Raw genomic sequence first — 25,425 nt, 5'->3', positions numbered from 1 at the left:
AGGTTCGACCTCCCTGTGCCAAAATTTAACCGCACACAAACGCATAGGTTTTACATGTAGCAGGTGGTCAAATTTTGGACGGCCTTATGGTCGAATCATGGGCAGCTGGCTTTACTATAAGTAGATGAACTTCTACTAGACTCTAGATGTTCTACGGTACCGGTACAAGCCCTAGGCCTTTTACATTGAAATTGAATTAAATTAAGATTGTTTTCTCCACTTTCTCCTTTACAGTTCATGAATGCTGTTGTGCCAACACACATTTTATAGGTCTCTGACTCTGTTTCAAGCCAGGGCGGTGGCAGAATTTCTGAACTGATGTCTGGCAGAGGGGGAAGAAGCGGCGGGCACTGGAGGGGTCACCGAGGAAGGGGACGACAGAGGGGTGGAGACAGACGAGGCGGAGGAGGATGGAGGAGAGGTCGGGAGGATGATGATGGCGGTGGGAGAGGCAGAGATGCAGATGAGCGGGAAGGAAGAGGGAGAGGGAGAGGGCGAGGCAGAGGGGGATTCGGACCACCACCGGGCCTGACCGGCCGCGAGATCGGGATGTGGTACGCCCAGCGAAGCAGGGGCAAGAAGCGAGAAAAGGAAATCCAGGAGGTTTGTTAAGAACAAAGTCACAAAGGATTCTATGATAAAGCAAAGTGGATGAAACTTGATATTTTGTCACACTACATAACAACAGGTTCTGTACCCCGATGAGGACGAGACCCGAGTATACTTGCATATGGGCAAGTGTCTATGGGAAATGCATGCAGGGGATGGCAAAATCAACCCATCCTAAACTGGTTGGTACCAGGGACTTTGACCAGTGTGTACAATACTATTATGGGGTTTGCTGTGCTAATCAGCACTCAAAGCACACAGTGGTTTAACAGTATAAAAAGAGACCCCCCCCCAAAAAAAAAAAAGAAAAAAAAAAGAAAGAAAAAAAAGGACTTGAACAATCAAACATCAAATTCTGTGGAAATGCTGATGTTATTTACCAACATTTTCTAAGGGACTGAGTTTGTTTTTGTGATTTGTTTACTATTCACATTCACATTCTTTACAATGATTTTGATACAAAGTTGTTCCAGTCTCAAGTATTGTCATACGTAACTCTCCAGGGAACTAGGTGAATAGTATGCTTGAGATGCAAGATAAGGAGGTTTGAAGTGCTTTTTTTTAAATACCCTGTAGTTTGTTTGTTTTTTATAACAAGATGGGACCCCGTAAAAGTGTGCAATGACAGTGTTAAACTTGTAAGACAATTTTGATACATAGAATTTCATTGCACTGGAGTGCCCTTATGGCTGGATCGAATCCTGACTTCCAATGACTAGCGTGCTATCTACGTATGCCATTCAGTGCCAGCAACAGTTTAAATTATAATATGTTGGAATCCAGAGTTTTGGCCATTTGACATGATAATAAACATTCAATGAAAACTTAAAAAAAAAAAAAAATTCTGATAGACCAGTTCATAATTCCACTTTGCACATGAGCAGAAAAATGCCATTTTTTTTTAAACAGTTTATTTCAATTCAATTCACTGAGATAAGCATCTTTGATGTGATGATTATTGATGTGATCCTTATCTAAATGGTGCTTGCCATCAAATCCACCTGACAGCAAGCCTGATGTATGGCAATATCAAGAGAAAAGGTTGTTATTGCAATCAATACAAACCAATAAAATGGATGCCTGCTAAGATGTCAACTGGTGGACTATTCTGGTCACACTAAAACTTGTTATCAGTAACAACTGCCACAAGGATTTCAGTAGCAACTATTGTATTGAAACCTGTTATTGATAACAAGTTTTATGAAACGGGGTGCTGGTCTGAATGCTTCATTTTTTGTATAAAATAGGAATGCCATAAGTTGTTAGGTCGGGCAAGCTATGTGTTATCTCGCTTTGAAAACGAGTGAAGTACTTATAAAACCAACTGACAGAAAACAAAGATCATTGGTACCAATGTGTACATGAGCTAATTACGAACTGGCTTATAATCTGTGACAGTCTGTGATCATTCATTAGTGGCATAATTTACCATTTACAGAAGAAACAAAAACCCAGCATAAGTGCTTTTAAAAGATAGTTCTAAAATGTGAGTTCAGGATAAAAACAACAACTGTAAAAATCTGAATCCGTATAATTGATGTTATGTATTGTTAGATACACAAAATGTGAACAATAGTTATAATAAGAATGTTTCCAGACTAAACCGTCTACAGTTACGGTTTAATGAGAAAAATACTGATACAATGTATTTTAGGCTTTTTGCTAAAATCTTATATGGAGGAATGTTTTGTGATTCAACAGACCTACACATATGCATCAAATGTGATATCATGATCATTTTTTAAATCACTGCTCCCAAAGGTAAACAGGACCTTTAACCCGCTGGGGACGAGTCCCGAGTATACTTGGATCTAGATATAGGTGTCTATGGGAAATGCGTGTTGTAGCAATATCAAACTGTCCTCAACGGGTAATAATATCTCATACATGTAGACTACACCTGTTTGGCATGCATATCTCTGGCTACCCATACTTTCAATCCTTGATGACAGCGAGGCAGGGTGAACATGAATGAAGAGCAGGAGAGAAAGATCAAGAGGATGCTCAGGGAGGTGGAAGATCTTCGGGAAGAGACGTCACAGTTCGCTGCCCCGCAGAAGCCAAGAAGTATGTTGTACTAACCAAGAAGATCACTTATTCTACTTCAACTCATTTCATGTGATAGAGAAGGATCTAGATTCAGTCATTCTTGGCAACTCATATGGGACTTCTTTTTTTTTTCTGAGATGAAAATATGCTAATCTAATCATTACGAATTTGGAGGTCATAGCTATTAAATGGGCGATTATTGGCCATTAAAAAAAAAATAGCAGTTTAAAACCATGTTTGTAGTGTTTTGTTGCTGTAATACCTGTAGCTCCTGCTAACAGAGGAAAGATAAAGATAAAGATATTAGGTAGTGATAGAATATGTAAACCACAAAAAGATAGATAGATGGAAACAGAGTTAGGACAGGGAAAGATAAAACCCTGTATGATTGAAAAATCCCACTCTCCTGACTTTACAAAGTTGTGGATAAAAGCTTTTTATTCTGTAGTCAAAATTTTCTAATTTTACAAATGTACACCTGTTGTGATTGAAAGGATAGCTTCTGTTCTGGTCCGGTTTTTGATGGGATATTCCTTTGAATGTTGCAGACCTGCGTCAGTCGGAGATAATGTGCCAGAATTTCTACAGCTACGTGTTGAAGAAAACCCCGGAGCTGGATGGTCAGCTACGGGCAGAATTCCTGGAGAGCCAGAAGAGGGAGGACTATCAACGGATGAGAAAGTTTAGGGAGAAGCTGCCCTCCTATGACATGCAGAAGGTTTGGAAGACAAAGAATAAGAAAACAGAATGAAGGGAAGGTTAGAGGGAAGAACAAAACACTAGAGCAAAGGGTAAAAAAAGCACTAGGAAATTGATTGTGTTGTTTGGAATGATTGCAGCTGTGTAGGTGTTACAGTTGTATGTACTGCTATTACTTCCAAGCACAAGATAATCTGGGAGAAACACTCAAACACGTGGACACAAGAGATGCAGATTCAAGAGTGGTTTATTTAATACCAACTACACATGATGCACAGCCTGTGTGGTAGTCTCATTGCAAGACTGTTAGAAGGGTTTTGGTGTACAATTTCATACATACATAGTGGTATGATGTTGATTTGCAATGAAGATGCTTTGATTTTATGAAATGTAGGGATTATTCCATTGCGGCCTTTAAAAAAAGAATGACTGTAATTTGGGAACTGCCACACTGTCTGTGTGAGGAAAAATAATCATATACTGTACAGTGTGTTTGAAGTGATTCTACTGTGTGTACCTCATAGTTGCTGATATACATGTAACCTCTGATCGTTAATAATTTGTGACCCGCTACAACAAAATGATCCTAAAGTGGGGCGAGGTCGATTATTTGAAAATTGCATGACACAATTCCCTAATCTTTCTGCTTTAAATTGATATATAACACATCTTATAAAAATAATCGGCTGCGGAGATATCTATGTTTAAAAGAGAGCATGTCGAAGTCTGGGAAATCACTGTTTCGAGAAAAGCGCCCTAAAAGTTTTCCTTGCGAGGCAATCACGGTCAAGGGACACGCAGGTCAGTATTCACCTCCGAACAATAGAAGGTAAGCCCTAGCAACTCCCGAAATGCTCATTCAAACACATCGTCGGCGATCTCCTCACCGACCAATCAGTGACCAGGATGCCAGGAGAAGCGGCTGGGCATAGCGCACCCTGCCAGCACGCACCATTCGACTGGGCAGTGTGCGTGCTTCATGCTTCGGTTAGCGGCAAGCAGCAAACTGACCAATGAGATCACTCTGGTCGTTGTTAGGGGAGGAGCCTATCTGTGGCGCTCAATCCAAATGTTCGAACCAGTTTCTGCTTCCTTGAAACGCCAAAAAACATGGCCCAGAAAAATGCTATTTTTTGGTCTTTCCTTTTATCATTTTGCTTCAAAATTTCGACAGATGATAGAAGACATGTCATACTCTAATAATATGTCAAATTCAGAAAATCGTAAGTTTTGACCAATATTGATGCTGTGACTTCAAACTCGATTTTCACGGCTTCGACCGTGCGCGACTTTAGGACCATTTTGTCGTAGCGGGTCACATTTACATACAACATCTTGGAGTTAGATATGAACCATAAGTCTGTTGACATTTTGAGTGCTACTTTGAGGGTACCAAAGTATTGATATGAGCCACTGGTATTTATAATCACCTCTTATGAAGTGTAGAAGAAGATACGATTGTAAGGGGATTTAAAGTTTACGTATTTGAGGAAAATTGTTTTGAAAAGAATGAGATATCCAAAAACAAAAGTTCCTAATAAAAGGTGGGACCCATCTTTTGTTAGAACCACTTTGCTTTACTTTGTTTTTGAAAAAGAAAAAAAGAAAAAGAAGAAAGATTCAAACCTACTTTCTTTTGTTTTACAGAGCTTGCTGTCACTTATTAGGAACAACCAAGTTGTTGTCATAAGTGGTGAAACTGGATGTGGTAAAACTACACAGGTAAGGATGTGATATTTTCATGACGTTTGCCACTAAGTTTGTCATTTACTCAGCATTATCTGATGCTAATGGTTGGTGGGCATGATACTCAGCTGTTGAGACTAGTGCATGACATTTTCATGCTAGCCAGAGTGGATTTTACTGTGGGATGGGGGGTTGGAGAGATCAGCCTCCCCTCGACATTTTCCATGACCATTCTGTGATGTCCATTTTCACGAAAATCGGGCATACTATTTTGATGCTGCACGACCTTTTATACATGCTTGTCAGACCAAAAATTGCTCAAAAACATGATTTTCTGTGCAAAGTCAATGCGAATAGAGTTTTCTCATCTTATTCAGAAAGATGTGATTATTTTCACTTTCATTGGCTGAAATCTATTCATCTTAGTATAATTATGCTTGAAAAAGTTCTGTGATAAATTTTGCAAAAATATATTAATGAAACAAAAGGTTGAAAACAAAAGAATACATAAGAAATTCATAAAACAATTTAAAAAAAATAATTTTGATCCCATCTCTTTCTAGTATGTTAGGAATGCTGCAAAGAGTATTTACAGGTTGTACACCCAAAATTAGGATACTACACTGTAGGAGCTTTCTTTTCTGATTTAGAGCAAAACATATGAATTTCACGCATATATTTGCATTATAAACTGAGACATGTTAAAAGATGAAAATGCCAATTTCTTTTTTTTTATATTATTGTAGTTTGGTAGATTACACCACAGGTAATGCATGTGCCAATTATTTTCATGCTGATTGCGTGGCTGATGACCGAGATTGTGGGGGAAGGGGGTTGATACAACCCCCTCTCCCTTATTTTTATGTTTCCTCTTCTCATTTACTGTATTGAATAGTAGTTAATTAATCTCTGTGATTTGGTCTGGTCAGGAAAAACATTCCTAAAAACACTCTCTGTTTATTTTTAAAAAACCCCCAAAATCTGGTTTGGTGCAGTGTTTCAGAGCTCTAGAACAGAGCACTTTTATGGAGGAGAAGGAAGAGTGTGTTTGTAGAAGGATAGAACTAACAGGATGCTGCAAGGCTCCCTACTACTCGTAATCATGATAGAATATGAGTAGTTCTGACCAGGTGTGGGTGGTCTAGCAGAGATTAGGCAGAAATGTGAATGATAAGGTATGTTGGATATCTTAGGTGAAGGTAAATCAATGTAAGGCTACATAAAAAAAAAGAAACTCGTGCTTTTTGTGCTGTAACAGAAGTCCAGTATTTAAAGGGGAATTTACCTCTATTTTGTATCTCTTTATTCTCTTCAGGTGTATTTTCTCCATACTGTTTCTATACAAATTTGCATAGCCCTGATATAAAAGGCTTTAAACAGTTTCCCTCAAATATCACTTTTGAATTCTACTAAAGATTCTGCATACACGTACAAATGGTGTGCACATTTGGCAGGATATGGTTCTGTTCAATAAAACCCTTACATGATTTCCCATTAAAGAAGTAACCGTTAATTTTCACAAGTGGAAGCTCTAATAAAGCGCAAAATTTGACTCAGGTTTATATTCTTTTATTCATTCAAACATTATTGAGCCATGCATCAGGAATCAATAGCATATTAGGTTGTTATTAAAACTGAGTCTTGCCTAGTACTTCCATTACAACTTTGATAAGCCACAGTGTGTACAAGATTTATTGGCAGTTTGTTACTTGTACCAACAATCTTGATAGTTTGTCTTTGATCATTTGTTAGTATTTAGTGTTTTACCTTTACAAACTTGAGATGGTGATGAATTGGTACCACATGTCCATAAGTACCTTCTATCCCCACACAGGTTCCCCAGTTCATCCTGGATGACCATCTTGAAAGAGGTGAGGGGTCGGTCTGTAGGGTCATCTGCACACAGCCCCGCAGAATAAGTGCAATATCGGTGAGTCTTAGAGACGAAACAATTCTTTCTTTTAACCCACCACATTGAAAAATCCTCCCTCTTTATATCATTACCATAGGGATGATTACAAACTTTTAGTTTGGGTCAGCAATCTAATCAGTTCATTGTCACTCTTGGTTGTCGAAGGAGTTCATGCTCTTCTGATGCAAATTCAACGAGTCCTGTTTACCAATTGACAGGATGTACGCTCTTCTTTGCAAAGCTTGGTTCATGGTTATCGAGGCTTTCCGTGGAATTGAAATTGCTTAGCGAAATCCTTGGCCCAAATTAATGAAATGATAGTGTTGTGATTTTGTCAATTCATATGTTTGCTGGTTCTATGTACTGTATCTTAATACTGCTGATCTACTAAACCACAGGTAGCTGAGAGAGTGGCTGCTGAGAGGGGAGAGCGGTGTGGTAACAACGGCAGCGTCGGGTACCAGATTCGACTGGAGAACGCCTTCCCGCGTCCCCAGGGATGCATCCTCTACTGCACCACGGGGATCCTGCTCAAGTGGCTGGAGTCAGACAAGTGAGTCCTTTAGAGGTAGCATCCCTTGGAAGATCTGGGTGCTGGGGGACTTTAGTCCTTTATGGTACATTGTAGCATCCTCTTCTGGAAGAAAGGTCTACAATCGTTTAAGGTACAACGTACTGGCTGTTACCATGGATGATGTCAAGACAACAGGGGCCTTAACGTAGCTCTCTAATGTTGCAAACATGAAAAGAGGCCTTCCATCCTTAAACCCGTTGAAGACGAATCCCAAGTATACTCTGGCAGGTGTCTATGGGAAATGTGTGTTGTAGCAAAATCAGTCCGTCCTCATTGGGTTAAGGTAGCACCCTCTGGAACAGGGGTCTTCCATCTTTTCAGGTAGCACCCTACCATGGAAGACATCAGAAGGGGCATCAATCCTTTAAGGTAGCACCCTTCTTGGAAGATATCAGGGTGTCCTTTAATCCTTAATGGGGACCACCCTCTTGTCTTGAAAAAGATGTCAAGAAGGGCCTTTCATCCTTCAAAGTTAACTTGTTAAAGATGAGTCCTGAGAATACTATGGTAGATGTCCTTTAAAGTGGCACCCTCCTTTGGGAAAAATCAGCAGGAATCCGTAAATGGGGTAGCACCCTACCTTGGAGGACAAGGGGGGGGGGGGTTAAAGAAGGGGAAGGGGTGGAATCCCATGTCCTCTTAAAATTTCTTACACTGCCTTGTAATGGTACAGATGGAAGTACTACGTAATCTACAAAGTATGTGTGTAAATTTTAAGTTTCTGTCATTGTTTTGTGTGCAAAAGTCATGCCACTACAATGATGCAGCTACTGGTCATTTGAAAGAAAAGCAATCATAGATTTCTCATGCAATTTACATCAAAGCAATGCTTGGCCTTTTCTCTACAACTTTGCTCATTACATGCCCAGGGTAACAGAAATATGTGAAAGTTACATAGATTTGAAAAACAGGATGTTTTCTCATCTGGTAGCATGACTTGCATTGCTCTCTCTGAGTAATGTGGCACACAGGGGATTTACACCATGGCACATTTAAAGAGTTAAAAACAATCCATGATCTTCTCTTTACGATTGATTTTCCCTCCTCAGACTCCTCCAGACTGTCAGCCACGTAGTCTTGGATGAGGTGCACGAGAGAGATATCCTCTCCGACTTTCTTCTCATCGTCATTAAGGAACTCCTCCCAAAGAGGTCAGTTGATGGTGCAATGAGGGAGGGGGGGGGGGGGGGGGGGGGGGGGGGGGGGGGGAGGGGGAAGAGGTGTGGGGATCACCTCCACTGAGCTTCTGTTTGCCAGGCTTTATTTTTGAGACTACACTGCATGAATAGAGAATGAATGAATATCTTGAAATGGTATCCAGCGCCACTCCCCCTGATGCAGTTCACTATTACATGCTGTAAGCTTTGTGAGTTTGAAAAGTAATTCTTAACCCTGTTCCTTACAGGAACCTGGTATACTCGGTTCCTGTGGCACCAACTGATTTACAGTAACCTGGTATATGTACCAGGTTCCCAAAATGTGCAAAGGAGTGCCTGCATTCGTGGCCTAAATTCATGTAAATTTGTGTTATGCTGCCCCCCCCCCCCCCAAAAAAAAAAAATGACTTTAAATAGAAAGATCAGAGTTTCTTCTATCGATATTCGTTTTCATGCTGTATGAAAACTGCGTGTATGGCAGTATTATTTGCCTTTTCTTCAATGTAGTGTGTGCTTGTTTTGCTGTAAAACTCGTATAAAAATGTACCTGAGCAATCAAGGGTGAACTCAGTAGATATTCACTGACCTCTTTCAGGTGCGTCTTGTATATAACAAAAGAGTTTGTGAGCCCATCAGTGCATGCTCTATTCATACATGTACCTTGCGCCTGATCGATATTTCCGTTGTTCAGTGGCATGTGTACAACACAGTTGACAGTGGAAAGCCTTTAAAAGTGCCCGTCTTTATGTGGACTTCTTTCTTTTAACCTGTTATGTCATGATGAATACATTTTCAAGAAAATTTGGTGAGACCAATGCAAAAATGAAAGGAGTAAGTTCCGTGTGTAGACTCATAGATGATGCTGAATATTTATGCATTGTTAAGTCATTATAGAACATGTTTCATTTTGTTTTATGCTATAATTATCACTCTCTCTCTTTCTCTCCATCTCTCCCTCTCTCTCTCTCTGTATGCCCTCCTTCTCTCAATTTTCATTCACACTCTCTCTTTTCTCACTCTTCTCTGTTTTTCTCTTTAACTGTCTGTCTGTCTGTTTATCTGTTGTGCTGTAGACCAAACCTAAAGCTCATTCTCATGAGTGCCACGCTGAAGGCAGAGCTCTTCTCAGAGTACTTTGGCGACGCCCCGATGGTGAACATCCCTGGTTTCACCTTCCCGGTGACTGAATACTACTTGGAGGACATCCTAGAGATGACAGGGTAGGTCATATCAACCCATTCCTTATGGAACCTTGGTGGCTTGTGTATCAAGTCTATGGGGATTTCAGAATTCAGTATGAAACGGGTTAACCCATGTTAAGCCGTGAGATGGCAAAACATTGTATAATAAAAAATCGAAAATTTAGAAAACTTGACTTAGTCACACATTTAAATTGGTTTTAGTGTACGTAATATAACTCTGAAAAAATCGTGAAGTCAGAACACATCCTCAATGTAGATATGATGCCCCCTCCCAGCTGGAAAATGGACTTTAATTGTCCCATATTCAAATTTGTTTGGTGTAATCTAACTTTGAAACAAATGATGAAATTAAAGCGTATCCTGTTATTTAGATATGACGCCCCTGCCCAGCTGGAAATGTTGGAATTTTGTTGGCGAAACAATGTAAGCGGCAATGCGCTTGCACCTGTCCGTCAACCCGCAAAAATAATCTCGTTTTAGGGCATTGAAGGCTCTAGGAGAATTGCGGGAGGAATGGGTTGAAATCCCAATACCTTCCTTAAAACTTGTTGGAGATAGAACCTTCTCTTCAGTTGCTCTAGCAATCCAACTTTGGAATTGTATTCAACCATGATACCTTCAAATCTGAACTACAGACCTATTTTTTTTTTTTTTTCGTCAACTCTGTGAATGATTATGTGATATATGTGACCCCGCACCACAAAACCACCAAAAAGTCGCCAGATATGGATTTTGAGCTAAGGGCAGATTCTAAAAGAGCAGACTCTAATCTTTAAAATGATGTATAACTCAATTCAAATGGCTTCCCCTAACCTACAGTGTACCTAAATACTGGAAAGAATGCAAATACTCTGGAAAAGTGTGAACTGAGAAAAGAGGCTCTGAAGTACACTGTCTATTCAAGCGCTTAATCTTACCAAGCCAAGCTAGCTGTGCGATGAAAGGGACAAAACACAAAACACAGGATGTCAACCACAGGAGCAATAACAATGAAGGGATTATCAGATTAAGCCGAAATTGAGCATGTTCTAAACACAATTTGCCCATGATTAATGAACTTTCAAAGCAGTAGCACCATCCTTTGAAAAGTAATTAGACTTGAAAGTGAAGAGTGTGCCAAGGATTTCGAGACATGACAAGTGGCCTCTAAGACATGCCTGATCATTCTACTCTTCCCCCAAAAAGGGGTTGTAGAAAAACTGCTAAAAACACACTTTCCCATATATGTTAAGATCCCAAACTGAAAAATAATGTAGAAGGATAGCTCTTTCAGAAAAATATGGAAAACTCAAGATTGACTAGGTTGACCAATTTCAGCTTTTTTGAGTCCTCACGTAAAATCAAGGGGTGCGACTTTTTGTTCGTTTTGTGATGCACGATCACATATAACTGGTGCAGTATAAATGCTGTTCGTCCTCGTCATCATACCATGCAGATACCAGCCACCGGAGGGCTCCAGCCGACGCAAGGAACCAGTCTGGGTGAAGTACAAGAGAGGGAAGAAGGCAAGGGAGGAGGAGAAGAAGAAGGAGGAAGAGGAGCAGGCAGATTTTGAGGATTACATCCGGGCCATGAGGGGAACGTGAGTACCACTTTTCGAGCGGAGACAATCATCACTTGGGTCTTTGAATTGGGCGCTGTCGATAATGGTGTACTGTGTACTTTATAGAGGACAAGTTCACCTTCATAGACATGTGGGTTGAGTGATTGCAGCAATAATAGTAGAAGACATCAGTGAGAGCTTGAGGAAAATTGGACAATCCGTTCAAAAGTTATGAATTTTTGAAGTTTCTGCTCAGTCATGGCTGGATGAGAAAACTACTATAGCTTGTGATGTCACATGTGTACCACGATATTTACAGAAAGAGTAAAGAAAAATCAACATATTTCCATTTTTCTTGCATAACAAAAGAACACTCGACTTCTCTCTTTCAGAAGGCAGGGTGAATAATATGTGACCCTGCACCTCAAAACAAACAAAAAGTCGCCAGACATGAATTTTTAGTTAAGACCACATTCTGAAAGAGCAGACTTTAAGCTTTAAAATGATGTATAACTCAAATCAAATGGACTCTCCTAACCTATCTAAATATTGGAAAGAAAGCACAAACTCAGGAAAAGTGTGAACTGAGAAAAGAGGCTCTGAAGTACAGTGTCTATTCAAGCGCTTAATCTTTACCAAATCGTGCTGGCTGTGCGATGAATGGGACAAAAAACAGGAAGTAAACCACCAGAGTAACAACAATGAAGGGATTATCAGATTAAACTGAAATTAAGCATGCCTCATTAACACATTCTGTCCATGATTAATGCCAACTTTCAAAGCAGAAGCACTATCCTTTGAAAAGTTATTAGAGTTGAAATTGAAGAGTGTGGACAAGGCTTTTCAGAAATGAAAAAGGGATTCTAAAGACACACCTAATCACACTATTCTACCAAAAATCTTCGAGATAAACTGCTAAAAAAAAGCACTTTCCTGCCCGTTTTATGATACCAAATTTTAGTATAATGTAAAAGAAGACCCGCTCTTTCAGAAAATATGAAAAAGTCAAGTTCGGCTAGGTTGACCCATTTCACTTATTTTCAGTCCTCACGCAAAATCAGTGTGTGCGACTTTATGTTCGTTTTGAGGAGCATGGTCACATATTACCCTTAACCTACGTCAGTAACAAGTCAAAGAAATGTGCACTTTACTATTAAAAAAAGTAAAGTCTTGTGAAATTCTTGGTGTACTTGTGTGACATCATACTTCAAGGTAACAATCAGTCAGATGTACTTATTTCGGTTTGAATTTTCAAGGTTTTGTGTACAAGCTGTGCTCCTAGTTGTAAGGCATTTACATTTCAATGTCAATTTTCTTAGTGGCTGTTCAAAAGCTGTTTTGTTAAAATTACCAAAACTTCATTGTTTACGTACTTCCTCGATTTTATCAGAGTTTGATCAAATTTTCACTGTTGCACTTGTAAACCTTTATTTACTTTTCAGACTGACCTTTAAAGGGATCGCATAGTTTTGGTTGAGGCCTGATTTCAGGTTTCTAACATTTTTTGGTGAGATAATGAGAAACCTCTCATGAAATATGAAAGAGCATGTAATTCTATGAGGAATTGAACATTTATTTGATGAAAATTGGTTTTAAAATGGCTGAGATATCCAAAAATGGCAATTCTAATAAAGTGTGGGACCCACACTTTATTACAATCGCTTTGTTTTACTTTGTTTTTGGATGTTTCAGTCATTGCAAACTCTATTTTCATCAAATAAACTTTGAATTCCTCTTAAAATGGTATGCTCTGTACTATATCATAAGTGTTTTCGTGGTATCTCGCAAAAAGTGAAAAGCCCAATTCTAATCTCCACCAATACTGTACCATCCCTTTAATTGGTCTGGAATTCTCCTTTAAAGGGAAATTAACCCCTAGGTATGATTCCTCATACATCAGTTTATGTGGATTTAGTGAATGCAGAAGCAGAGCTGAAGTAGTACACATCAGTGGAGTCTAATGAAAATCAGTTACAAAGTTGTGGATTTCTGAAGTCGTTTATGGTGGTATTATTTTTTATTCTTTTCAGTCCATGAGCTGACATTGCTGGGTAAGATGACCAGGACATGTTTGTGATGACCCAGTTGTGGCATGATCTAAAGAAAAAAAGTATAAAGAGAATCATATGTCTTGAATTTCCTGGCATTATGAAAAAAGAAAAACAAAGAATGAACACACACACACACACACACACACACACACACACTTGATTTACCTCCATTAGAATGAGTGGGAAATAAATTACCTTTAACAAGTGTCTGTAACATGTTTTTTCAAATGTCATCTTTTATGTTCAATATTGTTAATTATAAAATGGGTTCAAGAATGTAGCCAATAGGAAGCGCTGAAATGAGACACACCTCCTTCCTTTACTTCAGTACAATTGCACTGCCTGTAATCCTATGGTAGATTGCCGATCGTCTGTGCGCGCGGCGGCTCCTTTGATGAATTGCATGCATACGCGCTGTCAATCCTGTAAACAACTTCTAGTTCGGGCTGCCGGCCGGCCGGCCTGTCTTCCCTTGTGCATAACATGTGTGGCGTACGTACGTATACTCTACTATACATACACTTTGTACAGTACAGTAGACCAAGCGTTATGGGACCGGACGCGTACATGGAGTCACTTTGGAGAGCAAATCCAACGATTTAGCAGGTTAATTCTCACGCCGTTTTCAGAGTATGTTGTCTAGTAGGCCTATATGAGGAGTCTATATCAAGTCTTTAAAGGACAAGTTCACCTTCATAAACATAAGAATTGAGAAAATGCAACAATATTAGTAGAACACATCAGTGAAAGTTTGAGGAAAATTGCACAATCGATGCAAAAGTTATGATTTTTTTAAATTTTTGTGTTGGAACCGCTGGATGAGGAGACTACTACAGCTTGTGAGTCATATGCGTACAACAGTATAAAGAAAATGTAAAAGAAAATTCAACATATTTTCACTTTTTTGGCATAATAAAAGTGCACTTGACTTGCCTCTTTCTAAAGGCAGGGGGAATAATATTACCAATAACATTTGTCGGTAACGAGTCAGGGGAATGTGTACTTTTTTCAAAAGATGGAATTTTGTGAAATTCTCTTTATATTTTCCTTATATTGTTGTACGCATGTGACATCTAAGTTATTCATACACTGCAGTAGTCTTCTCATCCAGCGGGTACTGCACAAAAACTTCAAAAATTCATAACTTTTGAACGGATTGTCTGATTTTCCTCAAACTTTCAATGATGTGTTCTACTAATATTGCTACATTCTCTCAATCCTTATGTTTATGAAGGTGAACTTGTCCTTTAAGGTAAAGGGTGCATATTCTATGTAAAATAAGTAAGTTTTCATGCGGGAACTTAAGTGTCCGGAAACCCAACCCCCCATTATACTTATACTGTATGTGCGGGACTTCCGCGAGTGCGACGTGCGTAAATGTTTGGGACGAACATCTTCGGACGTCTTGACCCACAAAGGTACGTGAAAAACGCTGAAAAATGATGTTAGTTTTCGAATTTTCGACCCATTTTATAAAACAAATGATGCACAGGATTATTTCGTGGCGTTAGTGGAGGCGTAGCTCACTCTCGGGTATTTACAATGAAGTGCAACATGCACTCGGCTTCGCCTCGTGCATGTTTCACAATTGTAAATACCCTCGAGTGCACCACGCCTACACTAACACACTCCATCCTGTGCATCATTTGTATAGAAGCAACTTCCAGATCAACAGTGATGATGCACTTTTTGAATGCATTTAACCCATTAGTAACTGAACTTCCCGAAAGTGCCTGAAACTGCCCGTCCATTTCTTTATTTATCTTTTTTTCAAAACAGTTTTATGCTTTACCATTTTTTTTTCATATAGAATATATGATTATGTAATTTCAAAGAGGTCAAAGGTTAACCAAAGTATGTCAGAATTACTTCTGTGACACACCATTCTCTTGGTTAAGTCATAATAAACATAACTTATGATAGACAAAAACAAACAGTTAGCTATTTTACGTGATTTAGAAAATTGTCGAAATGAAAGTAATATCGCTGCACCTTATAGGGAACAATAGGACATTATATATGGAATCTTCAGTCACTGAAGGGTCAATACTGAATGATGACATCCTTTGTGGATCTTCCCTCAGGTACTCGGAGCGTGTCGTCGACAGTCTGACAACGATGGATCACGACCTGCTGGATCTGAATCTAGCAGCAGCCATCATCAAACACATCTCCCTTAACAAGGGGGTAAGTATGCAGGACAAACTATTTCAGATTGATATAAAAGCAACTACAACAACCACAACTACAGGAGCAACAGCAATAAGCAAGAGCAAAAATAGCTACAACTAGAGAAGCACTCTGAGAGCGCAGACCTCCGCCAAGCAGCTCATTTCTAACTCTGGTCTTGTTCTTCCATAGACATCAGTGTTTTCCATCCATATGTATGCAGGCTGAAAATCGCCCAATTTCCTGATGTAGAAGCCTTTCGTTTCAATACATCATTGACTTCCAGCTGTGCGGCGCACCTCACTTGGGCTGAAACTAGAGCACACACTTTAGTGTGGGTATGCAAACTTCAACAAATGCGCAGCTTGAACTCCCAAGTCCATTGACCCTACTGTACCTGCCAAAATATTGAAAATCCTCCATAAAATCCATAGAAAAATCCTGGATCACTGTCAAAATCTAATCATGTGTTCCTTGTGTTATTCTCAACCTTTCCTGTAAGTTTCATCCAAATCCATTCTCAATTTTGAGTTATTTTGCACACAGACAAACAGACCAAGCAAGCAAGCAAGCAAGCAAGCAAGCAAGCAAGCAAGCAAGCAAGCAAGCAGGCAACCAACAAACAAACATACCAAATGCATTTGTACAATGTCAATGAAAACGTAACCTCCTCCCTTGGCGGAGGTAACAATGGCAACAAACACAACCACAGCAGCAACTTCAACAACAATGCCAACATCAGCAACAGTGCCAACAACATAGCAGCAACAATCAGCAACACCAATGACAATAGCCACATGCCAGCAACAAAAACAACAAGACTTGTTGGCGTGCTTGTTGAGAAAGTTTAGGATGAGGATGTGTCAAAGAGTCATATGATGAAGCAGATTTTATACATTTCCCGTTCCATACGGGAACCTGGTGGCCTGTGTATAAGTCTGTTGGGATTTCAGAATTCAGTGTGGGACGGGTTAAATGAGTTTTGTATTTCCTTTATTCTTTATGTGTGCCATGGTGTAGACCCCTGATGTGTCATATTATTCCGAGACTGCAATGCATGAGCACATTTCGAAAACATTGTATTTTTCAAAGCTGGGTAATTTTTTATATAGAGTACAATGTCCCTTCATGAATTGTCGATTGATAGTGACTGACAATGAGATTGATATTGCGACTTCTCCAATACTGCCCCTACATTATATTGCACTGAATCACTGCTGTGCACTCAGGGCCAGTGACAAGTCCAGCATCAGTCATTGACATTGTCTCACGAAATGACTTAAATACTGTAAAACGCAATATATGCGCAGCATGAAAATTTTGCGAATTGGAGGTGACGGCCATTCTCGCAGTATGAAATTTTTGCGAGTTGCCACTGGCATCCAATGCATATTATGTAGGCAAGAACTTTCGCATGCATTTTGATTTTGCTAATGTTGGTGCTTGCGGAATTTGCGAAATTAAAATGCACGCGAACATTCCTCGTTTTACAGTAGACGTTAAAGTCGGTTGTGATGATTGGAATTTGTCCCGGCGTGTATTCGTTCGATAATGGTTGACTGTGTGTTTGCTTTGAGTGAGATTTGGCACAGAAATACTTTAAAAAAACATTAAAAAATATGTCTGCTGGTTGACGTACGTAAGGATAACACTGAATCCGGGTAATCGATTGCTGGATAATGGAGGTCCAACTGTATTATCTCTTTCAGGAAGGAGCCATCTTAGTCTTCCTCCCAGGCTGGGATCAGATCAGCAAACTCCATGACCAGCTGACCTCCCAGCAGTTCTTTGCCAGCAGCAAGTTTATCATCATTCCCCTACACTCCATGATGCCCACCGCAAACCAAAGACAAGTATGTTTAACTCACTGACTCTCTTTTAACTCTTTATGTGCCATGGTGTAGACTACCTGTGTGCCACATTGTTTTGAGACAGTAACATAGTAGTGGCAGATCCAGAAGGTGGCGCACTGGGTGCACGCCCCCTCTTTATCTTTTGCTATTCATAAAATAAAAGAAAAATTTGAAATGAAATCCGGCAGTAGCACCATAATTATTTTTTTTCCTGCAAACTGTAAAACTGGCAATATTTGTGGCATAAAATTTACGCGAATGGGCAACTGGCATTTGATGTATTTTGGAGATAAAAGCTTTTGCCTGCAGTTAACTTTTGCAAATCTTGGCTACTTGCGAAATTCACAAACGTTTCATGTACCCAAATTTCAGGTTTTACAGTTCTTTGTGCACTCCTTATAGTCATCATTATAGTTAGCAGTAGTAGAAATTTATTTTCGTGAAGCATTTTGTCGGACAAAGTTGTCAGACAAATTTGCTCTTGGCCAATCAGATGCAAGGATTTCAGTAGCTTGTAACAGTTTGTCAGAAAAATATCGGACCAGACTGCTTCATTAAATGCCCCCCTGATTGCATTCTTGTTAGGTGTTTGATCGTCCCCCGCCAGGCGTGAGGAAAATCATCATCGCCACCAACATCGCCGAGACCAGCATCACCATCGACGATGTTGTCTACGTGCTGAACATGGGCCGGGCCAAGGAGCACAACTTTGACGTGGAGCGCAACATCAGCACGCTGAAGGCAGAGTGGATCAGCAAGGCCTCCGCTCATCAGAGGAGGGGCAGGGCGGGCCGGTGAGCGTGGTTCCCATGGTTGGTGTGGCACTGGAGTATGAGTGGAAAGGAGCAAAAGAGAGAGATAATTTATGGAAAGAAAGAGAAATATAATTATAATTATTTTGTCATCTGTATCTGTGTCGAGGAGGGAGAAGGCAGAGTGATCCTATGAGAAAGGGCTAAATGTTTGATGATGCACTGGAATAGGAGACAAAGGGAAAGAATGGAGAGAGATAAAATGTGACCATGCACCTCAAAAAGAACAAAAAGTCGCCAGACATGAATTTTTAGTTAAGACCATATTCTGAAAGAGCAGACTTAAAGCTTTAAAATGATGTATAACTCAAATCAAATGGACTGTCCTAACCTATCTAAATATTGGAAAGAAAGCACAAACTCAGGAAAAGTGTGAACGGAGAAAAGAGGTTCTGAAGTACAGTGTCTATTCAAGCGCTTTCTTCAAACCGTGCTGGCGGTGCGATGAATGGGACAAAAAACAGGAAGTAAACCACCAGAGTAACAACAATGAAGGGATTATCAGATTAAACTGAAATTAAGCATGCCTCTTTAACACATTCTGTCCATAATTAATGCCAACTTTCAAAGCAGTAACACTGTCCTTTTAAAAGTTATTAGAGTTGAAAGTGAAGAGTGTGGACAAGGTTTTTCAGAAATGAAAAAGGGATTCTAAAGACACACCTAATCACACTATTCTACCAAAAATGTTCGAGATAAACTGCTAAAAAACACACTTTCCTGCCCGTTTTATGATACCAAATTTTAGCATAATGTAAAAGAACACCCGCTCTTTCAGAAAATATGAAAAAGTCAAGTTCGGCTAGGTTGACCCATTTCACTTATTTCCAATCCTCACGCAAAATCAGTGTGTGCGACTTTAGGTTCGTTTTGAGGTGCACGGTCACAAATGACTTTTCTATATAAAGAACCGATAAGGAAGAAATTCATGAATTTGAATAACAAAGCAGTACCCGCTGCATGCTATAAGGATAAGAACCAACACTTGCTTTCGGGCGAAAGCTCGGTGGTCTAGTGGAGATGACGCCTGTACGGTGATCAGGAGGTCGTAGGTTCGAATCCTGCTCGAGTATGTACGCCCATTATTTTTTATCATGGCTACTACTAAACACTGATCAATTCAGTGCTTATTTATTTACGTCGATGTAGGGCAATTTGTCAATCAGTTGCAATGAAAACATCTCGACGGAAGAAATTCATGAATTTGAAGGAAAAATATACATGATCATACCTGTCATTTCAAATCATTGTCAAAACTCTGTCATGCAGGTGTCTATTCATTACTTTGCAGACAAGAAATTGGGTGCAGGTACTCTCTTTAATTAACTAAAAGGGAGTTGGCTGCTGCAATTTGACCCTTTACTATGATTGGATGTTCTATACATACAAGATTATCTGTGTTATTGTATGTAAACTTCCATTCTATGTTACCTTGCTATGTCAGTGTTTTCTGCTTCTCTAATAGCCCAATGCACCTGAGGTATCAATTTGTCATGGAGATAACACATGCTACACCCAGTGCCCACAGTCAGTCGTTTACTCCCCTACCATATGATTTTTAAAACAACAAGAACAAAAGAGTCAGGTGACCCTGAAGACAGTCCCACCAGAGGACATTTATGATACACTGGGTATTAGAGAGATATCATGTGACCCTGTGACATTTAATAGTTTCACAATGTCTGAACGGTTCAGCAGCGAGAGCACACCTATTGCTCTTGCTGATCGTATTATAAAATGGGTTCAAAGAATATAGCCAAAACATTGACATGAGTCATGTGTGCATTCTATATTTTCTTTACTTAATATGCAAAAAGTGTGCAGCAAAAATGTGTATTATCCATAAAAACAGTATGGTGTGTTATCCTATGGCAGATTACAAATGTACCACTTGCTCGATGTAGTCCACAGGTGGTATACGTAGCTGCTGGCAGTGCCAAATCTGTGTAGCTAGCTGTGCATCATGTGCAAGTACAGTCATATGTAATATGCTTTTACAGGGTCATTCATAAAGCCTATTGAAGAGGCACCCAATATTATTGATATTATACTGAAGATACATTTCATAGATCCATTTTATAAACCAAATTATGCACAAGTTTAAGTTTGTAACATTTGTGGAGATGCAGCTCACTCTTGGGTATTCACAGTGTCGTTCAACATGTTATACCATCGTATTCATAACCTCAAGATTGCTGCATCTCCACCAACACACTCTCACCTGTGTATACTATTGCATAAAGGGTGAAACCGTTAAAAAAAAAAAAAAATGACACCAATCTTTATACCGATTGTTTTCTTGTAGAGTCCAAGATGGGGAGTGTTTCCATGTGTACAGCCAGCTGAAGGAGTCCCAGCTAGAGGAATACCAGCTACCAGAGATCCAGAGAACACCCCTGGAGGAGCTCTGTCTCAACATCAAGGTGGGCCCTGGGGCATCTCTACCCCCTCTCCCCCCACCCCCTACCCACACATGGCTGATTCTCTTTGAGATTTGCTTGTTTTGTTTTTCATTTTCTTTTTTCTTTCGATGGAAGTGATGAATTTTAGAGGATCAAAGGATGTATGAATCATTTTGTTCAGCAGCATGTTCGATGTATTGGGAGGTTCAATGTTTCTGTGAGTTCCTCGTTAACCCGTTGAGGACGAGTCCCAAGTATACTCGGGTGGGTGTCTATGGGAAATGCATGTTGTAGCAAAATCAGTCCGTCCTCAACAAGTTAATGTGATGGTAGGATATCCCATTCATATCTCAAGAATTTAAATGCAAGAGTTTGACCTGTGTCAATGAAAAGATGAATAAAAAGTATTTCATTTTCAGTCTAACTACATCTCCCTGTGATGATAGGAAAGAAACCAATGCATACATTATTATTGAGATACTTGATTAGATATTCAAAATACGCCTTATTATGCTTTGATTTTATTATTCTTTTTGCTGATGATTGTTCATGGTATTCCAGGTAGACTTATATACTGTGTACATATTCTTCCCTTTTGTTTTCCAGACATTAAAGCTTGGTCAGATCATTCCATTCATCAGCAGAGCACTGCAGCCGCCAGACATGAGAGCTGTGACTCTTGCCATTAGCAGTCTGAAGCAAATGGTAAGGTCATCCAACAGGGGATACTTTCTATAATTTGTACTTAATATTTTATGTATTTCACAAGCATATTTTTTTGTGGATTGGAATAATCTTAGTGGTGGTGAGTTTTGTGAAAGAGAGCCTGAACAAAGAGAATGAGAAGTTGAGGATTACAATGTACCTCTTCCAAGAAACAGAGTTGGCTGTTCCCACCTTTGTCATAGTAATAATTTCGTGTGTTGTTGTAAACCACTCTTAGAATATGGAAGTGTGTGATTACGTGTAGGTACATGTATGTCTGTAGAGGTCCCTTTTCATTAAATTCTTAAAAATCCCTTTACACATTCTTCACTTTCAACTCTTAATAACTTTTGAAAGGGTGATGCTACTGCTTTGAAAGTTATTAGTAGTCATGATTAGAATGTGCAAAATTTCAACATACAGCTGTGGTCCAATAATCCCTTCATTGCAGTTTTACATACAGTTTTTATTTGTCACATTTATTGCAGAAATCTAGAGTACAACTTGGTGAGATTATTAGCACTTGAATAGATCCTAGACTTCATAGCCTCTTTTCTCAGTAAATACTGTGCCTGAGTGTGTACTTTCTTTCCATTATCTAGATGTACAAGTGTAGGTTAGGAAGGTCCATTTGTATTGAGCTAGCTTTTTAGAGTCACCTCTTTCAGAATCTGCCCTTCACTAAAAATCCATGTCTGGCAAGTTGTTGTTTAGTTTGAAAATGCAGAGTTGCATACATGTAATTTGAGTTAGATCATGCAACTTTGCACTTAATTTATTATGTGTACCCTCCAGGCAGTACATGTATCATGTCCATTATAGTCATGTGACTTCCTCTGCCTTTCTTATACTTCCAATCATCGCCCACCTTTTGGCACCTGCCACCGGTCCCTGCCACCGGTCCCTGCCACCGGTCCCTGCCTCCGGTCCCTACTTCCGGTTCCTGCTTCCGGTCCCTGCCTCCGGTCCCTGCCTCCGATGCCCGCCTCCATCTTCCCCCTAGAATGCCCTTGATGAGGAAGAAAACCTGACTGCCCTGGGGCACCACCTCTCCCGCCTCCCGGTCGCTCCGCGCATCGGTAAGATGATGCTGTTCGGGGCCATGTTCTGCTGCCTGGATCCCATCCTCACCATAGCAACGTCCCTGAGCTGGAAGGACCCATTCATCATCCCACTGGTAGGCCCTTGCTCCTCTTTTTGACTCCAGAGGAGCCAATATTTAGACTTGGATTTTCAATCTTAAAAGAGGTCCATTGTTCTAGTCATGGATATAAAAATGTAGAGTTCAATCTGATTTCAGGAATGTTTTTTCTTGCTTTGCCTAAAGCCCACTTTTCAGACTTTTGGGAAATTCCAAAGTAGTGAAATGTTCACAGTTTAAAGGGTGTGTACAGTTCTGGTCGAGGTGAGGATTTAGCTTTTAATGTTTTGCGAGATATTCAGAAACCACTCTATGAGATGTCAAAGAGCATGCAGTTCTAAGGGGTATCAAAAGTTTATTAGATGAAAATCGGTTTTGAAATGGCTGAAATATCCAAAAACAAGGTGAAACAAAGAGATCCCAATAAAGTTGTGGCATGTCGCCTTTTATTATTAGCATTTTTTTGGAGATCTCAGCCATTTGAAAACCAATTTTCATCAAATAAACATTGGATCCTTCTTAAAATTACATGCTCTTTCATATTTCGTAAGAGGCTTTTCATTATCTCACTTTAATAGGAATGTTCAAAACATGAATCCCCACCTCAACCAGTACTGTACAGTCTCTTTAATGCACTTTAGCACTTTAGACTTAAGGATTCACTAGTTTCTGATTTTTTTTTTTCAGATTTTTTTTCTTTTTCTGCCAGTACCAAAAGAGGCACCTGAATGGGGTCAGCGAAACTCAAAATCTACTATAAAGCTCATCCTTGATCGCTATGTACATCTTCATATGAGTTTCATAGTAAAACAAGCACACGCAACAATTACTGATGGCAGTTTGCCTCTGATGAAAAAGAAAATTCCCCCCTCCTCCTCCTCCTCCTCAGGGGAAGGAGAAACTGGCCGACGCCCGACGCAAGGAGCTGTCAAACAACACCCGCAGCGACCACCTGATGCTCTGCAATGCTGTGAGGGGATGGGAGGAGGCAAGAGAGCATGGTGATGATGGATCCTACTGCTGGCACAACTTCATGTCCAACAACGTCTTGAAGGTGGGGGCATCAGATGAAGAGTTTTATCTCAAAATGAGCTAACTCCATTCTTGTTAAGTTGAGATATTTGTGATTAAAGCTGATTTTAAAAAAAAAGGATATCTTTATCATAATTTCTAGAATATTCCTTGTTATGTCTATCACAAGTGAGGTATCACTGGAAAGTTTTAACTTTGCTCTTTGACTATCTGATGATGGACTTACTTTGGAATGTTTCGAAATGGTACTTAGCTCATTTTGAAATAAAACTCTTCAGATACAAATCTCCTGTCATTATCATTGATCACTCTCACATTACCTCCACCAAGGAAGGAGTTTATGTTTTCATTGGCGTTCGTTTGTTTGTCTGTTTGCGAAATATCTCAAAAAGTTGTGAACGGCTTTGGATGAAGTTTCGCTGAAAAGTTGATAATGATACAAGGAACAGATGAAAATTTTGCTTGTGATCTGGGCATTTTTATGAATCTTTAAAGAATTTTAAAAATCTTTTTGCAGATTGATAGGGTCAATAAACTTGGGAGTTCAAGCTGCATTTATTTGAGGTTTGCGTACACGTTCTAAAGCGCATGCTCTGCTTGGGCGAGATGACACGCAGCTGGAAGCTGATGACGTAATCAAAAAGCTTCTATATTGGGAAATTAGACAATTTTCAGCATGTATGCATGTGTGGAAATTAGCTGCTTGGTAGAGGTCTGCACTCTCTGCGTGCTGTGCTTGTCTCTATCAAAATCGTGCCATGGAAAAGACTGATATTAGATGATGTGGAAGGGCACTGAGAATAGGGTGGGCAGTAAAAGGAACTAAGGGTGATGATGATGATGATTTAATGATGTGTTACGGGGAAATCAGAAGGATAGCATTGCAGCTAATGATGATGATGAATGTTGTGAAGTACGACCTAATGAATACAAATTACACATGTAAATGTGGGTTTCTGGGATATCACAGTTAGAAATATGTGACCCTGCACCTCAAAACAAACACAAAGTCGCCAGACATGAATCTTTAGTTAAGACCATATTCTGAAAGAGCAGATTTTAAGCTTTAAATGATGTATAACTCAAATCAAATGGACTCTCCTAACCTATCTAACTATTGGAAAGAAAGCACAAACTCAGGAAAAGTGTGAACGGAGAAAAGCGGTTCTGAAGTACAGTGTCTATTCAAGCGCTTTCTTTACCAAACCGTGCTAGCTGTGCGATGAATGGGACAAAAACAGGAAGTAAACCACCAGAGTAACAACAATGAAGGGATTATCAGATTAAACTGAAATTAAGCATGCCTCATTAACACATTCTGTCCATAATTAATGCCAACTTTCAAAGCAGTAGCACTATCCTTTCAAAAGTTATTAGAGTTGAAAGTGAAGAGTGTGGACAAGGTTTTTCAGAAATGAAAAAGGGATTCTAAAGACACACCTAATCACACTATTCTACCAAAAAAGTTCGAGATAAACTGCTAAAAAAAACACACTTTCCTGCCCGTCTTATGATACCAAATTTTAACTTAATGTAAAAGAAGACCCGCTCTTTCAGAAAATATGAAAAAGTCAGGTTCGGCTAGGTTGACCAATTTCACTTATTTCCAGTCCTCACGCAAAATCAGTGTGTGCGACTTTATGTTCGTTTTGAGGTGCACGGTCACATATGAAATTTGTACTCTCATTCTCAAAAAAAAAGAAGGAAAAAAAAGTGGAGATATTCTGATGAGTGATTGACTTTAGGTCAGCACTTGAACCTGATGTTCCTTTTGTGAAGAAATTTAGGCTGCATTGTGGGACTGACAGTGCATTAAGATGAATATCCAG

General features: G+C 39.6%; 1 protein-coding gene across 1 annotated transcript in view; it reads left to right on the top strand.

The window, feature by feature from the left end:
- The first annotated feature begins 318 nt into the window (after window positions 1–318).
- LOC139727706 (ATP-dependent DNA/RNA helicase DHX36-like) overlaps window positions 319–25,425 on the top strand; it is a 31,176-nt gene continuing 6,069 nt past the window's right edge. The window contains exons 1-16 of the mRNA XM_071638686.1: window positions 319–603; window positions 2,562–2,676; window positions 3,207–3,376; window positions 5,005–5,079; window positions 6,878–6,973; window positions 7,354–7,508; window positions 8,579–8,680; window positions 9,760–9,906; window positions 11,324–11,470; window positions 15,567–15,669; window positions 17,361–17,504; window positions 18,090–18,298; window positions 20,622–20,739; window positions 21,325–21,423; window positions 22,427–22,600; window positions 23,454–23,618. Coding sequence (XP_071494787.1) covers window positions 319–603; window positions 2,562–2,676; window positions 3,207–3,376; window positions 5,005–5,079; window positions 6,878–6,973; window positions 7,354–7,508; window positions 8,579–8,680; window positions 9,760–9,906; window positions 11,324–11,470; window positions 15,567–15,669; window positions 17,361–17,504; window positions 18,090–18,298; window positions 20,622–20,739; window positions 21,325–21,423; window positions 22,427–22,600; window positions 23,454–23,618 — 2,304 coding nt within the window. The remainder of the gene's footprint in view (window positions 604–2,561; window positions 2,677–3,206; window positions 3,377–5,004; window positions 5,080–6,877; window positions 6,974–7,353; window positions 7,509–8,578; window positions 8,681–9,759; window positions 9,907–11,323; window positions 11,471–15,566; window positions 15,670–17,360; window positions 17,505–18,089; window positions 18,299–20,621; window positions 20,740–21,324; window positions 21,424–22,426; window positions 22,601–23,453; window positions 23,619–25,425) is intronic.

This window comes from Diadema antillarum, unplaced genomic scaffold, assembly GCF_040938485.1.
Source record: "Diadema antillarum isolate AM-2024a unplaced genomic scaffold, OU_Dant_1.0 seq00000143_RagTag, whole genome shotgun sequence".
Lineage (NCBI taxonomy): Eukaryota > Metazoa > Echinodermata > Echinoidea > Diadematoida > Diadematidae > Diadema > Diadema antillarum.
Note: the sequence above shows the minus strand (reverse complement) of the source record. Positions and strands in the feature narration are given on the sequence as shown.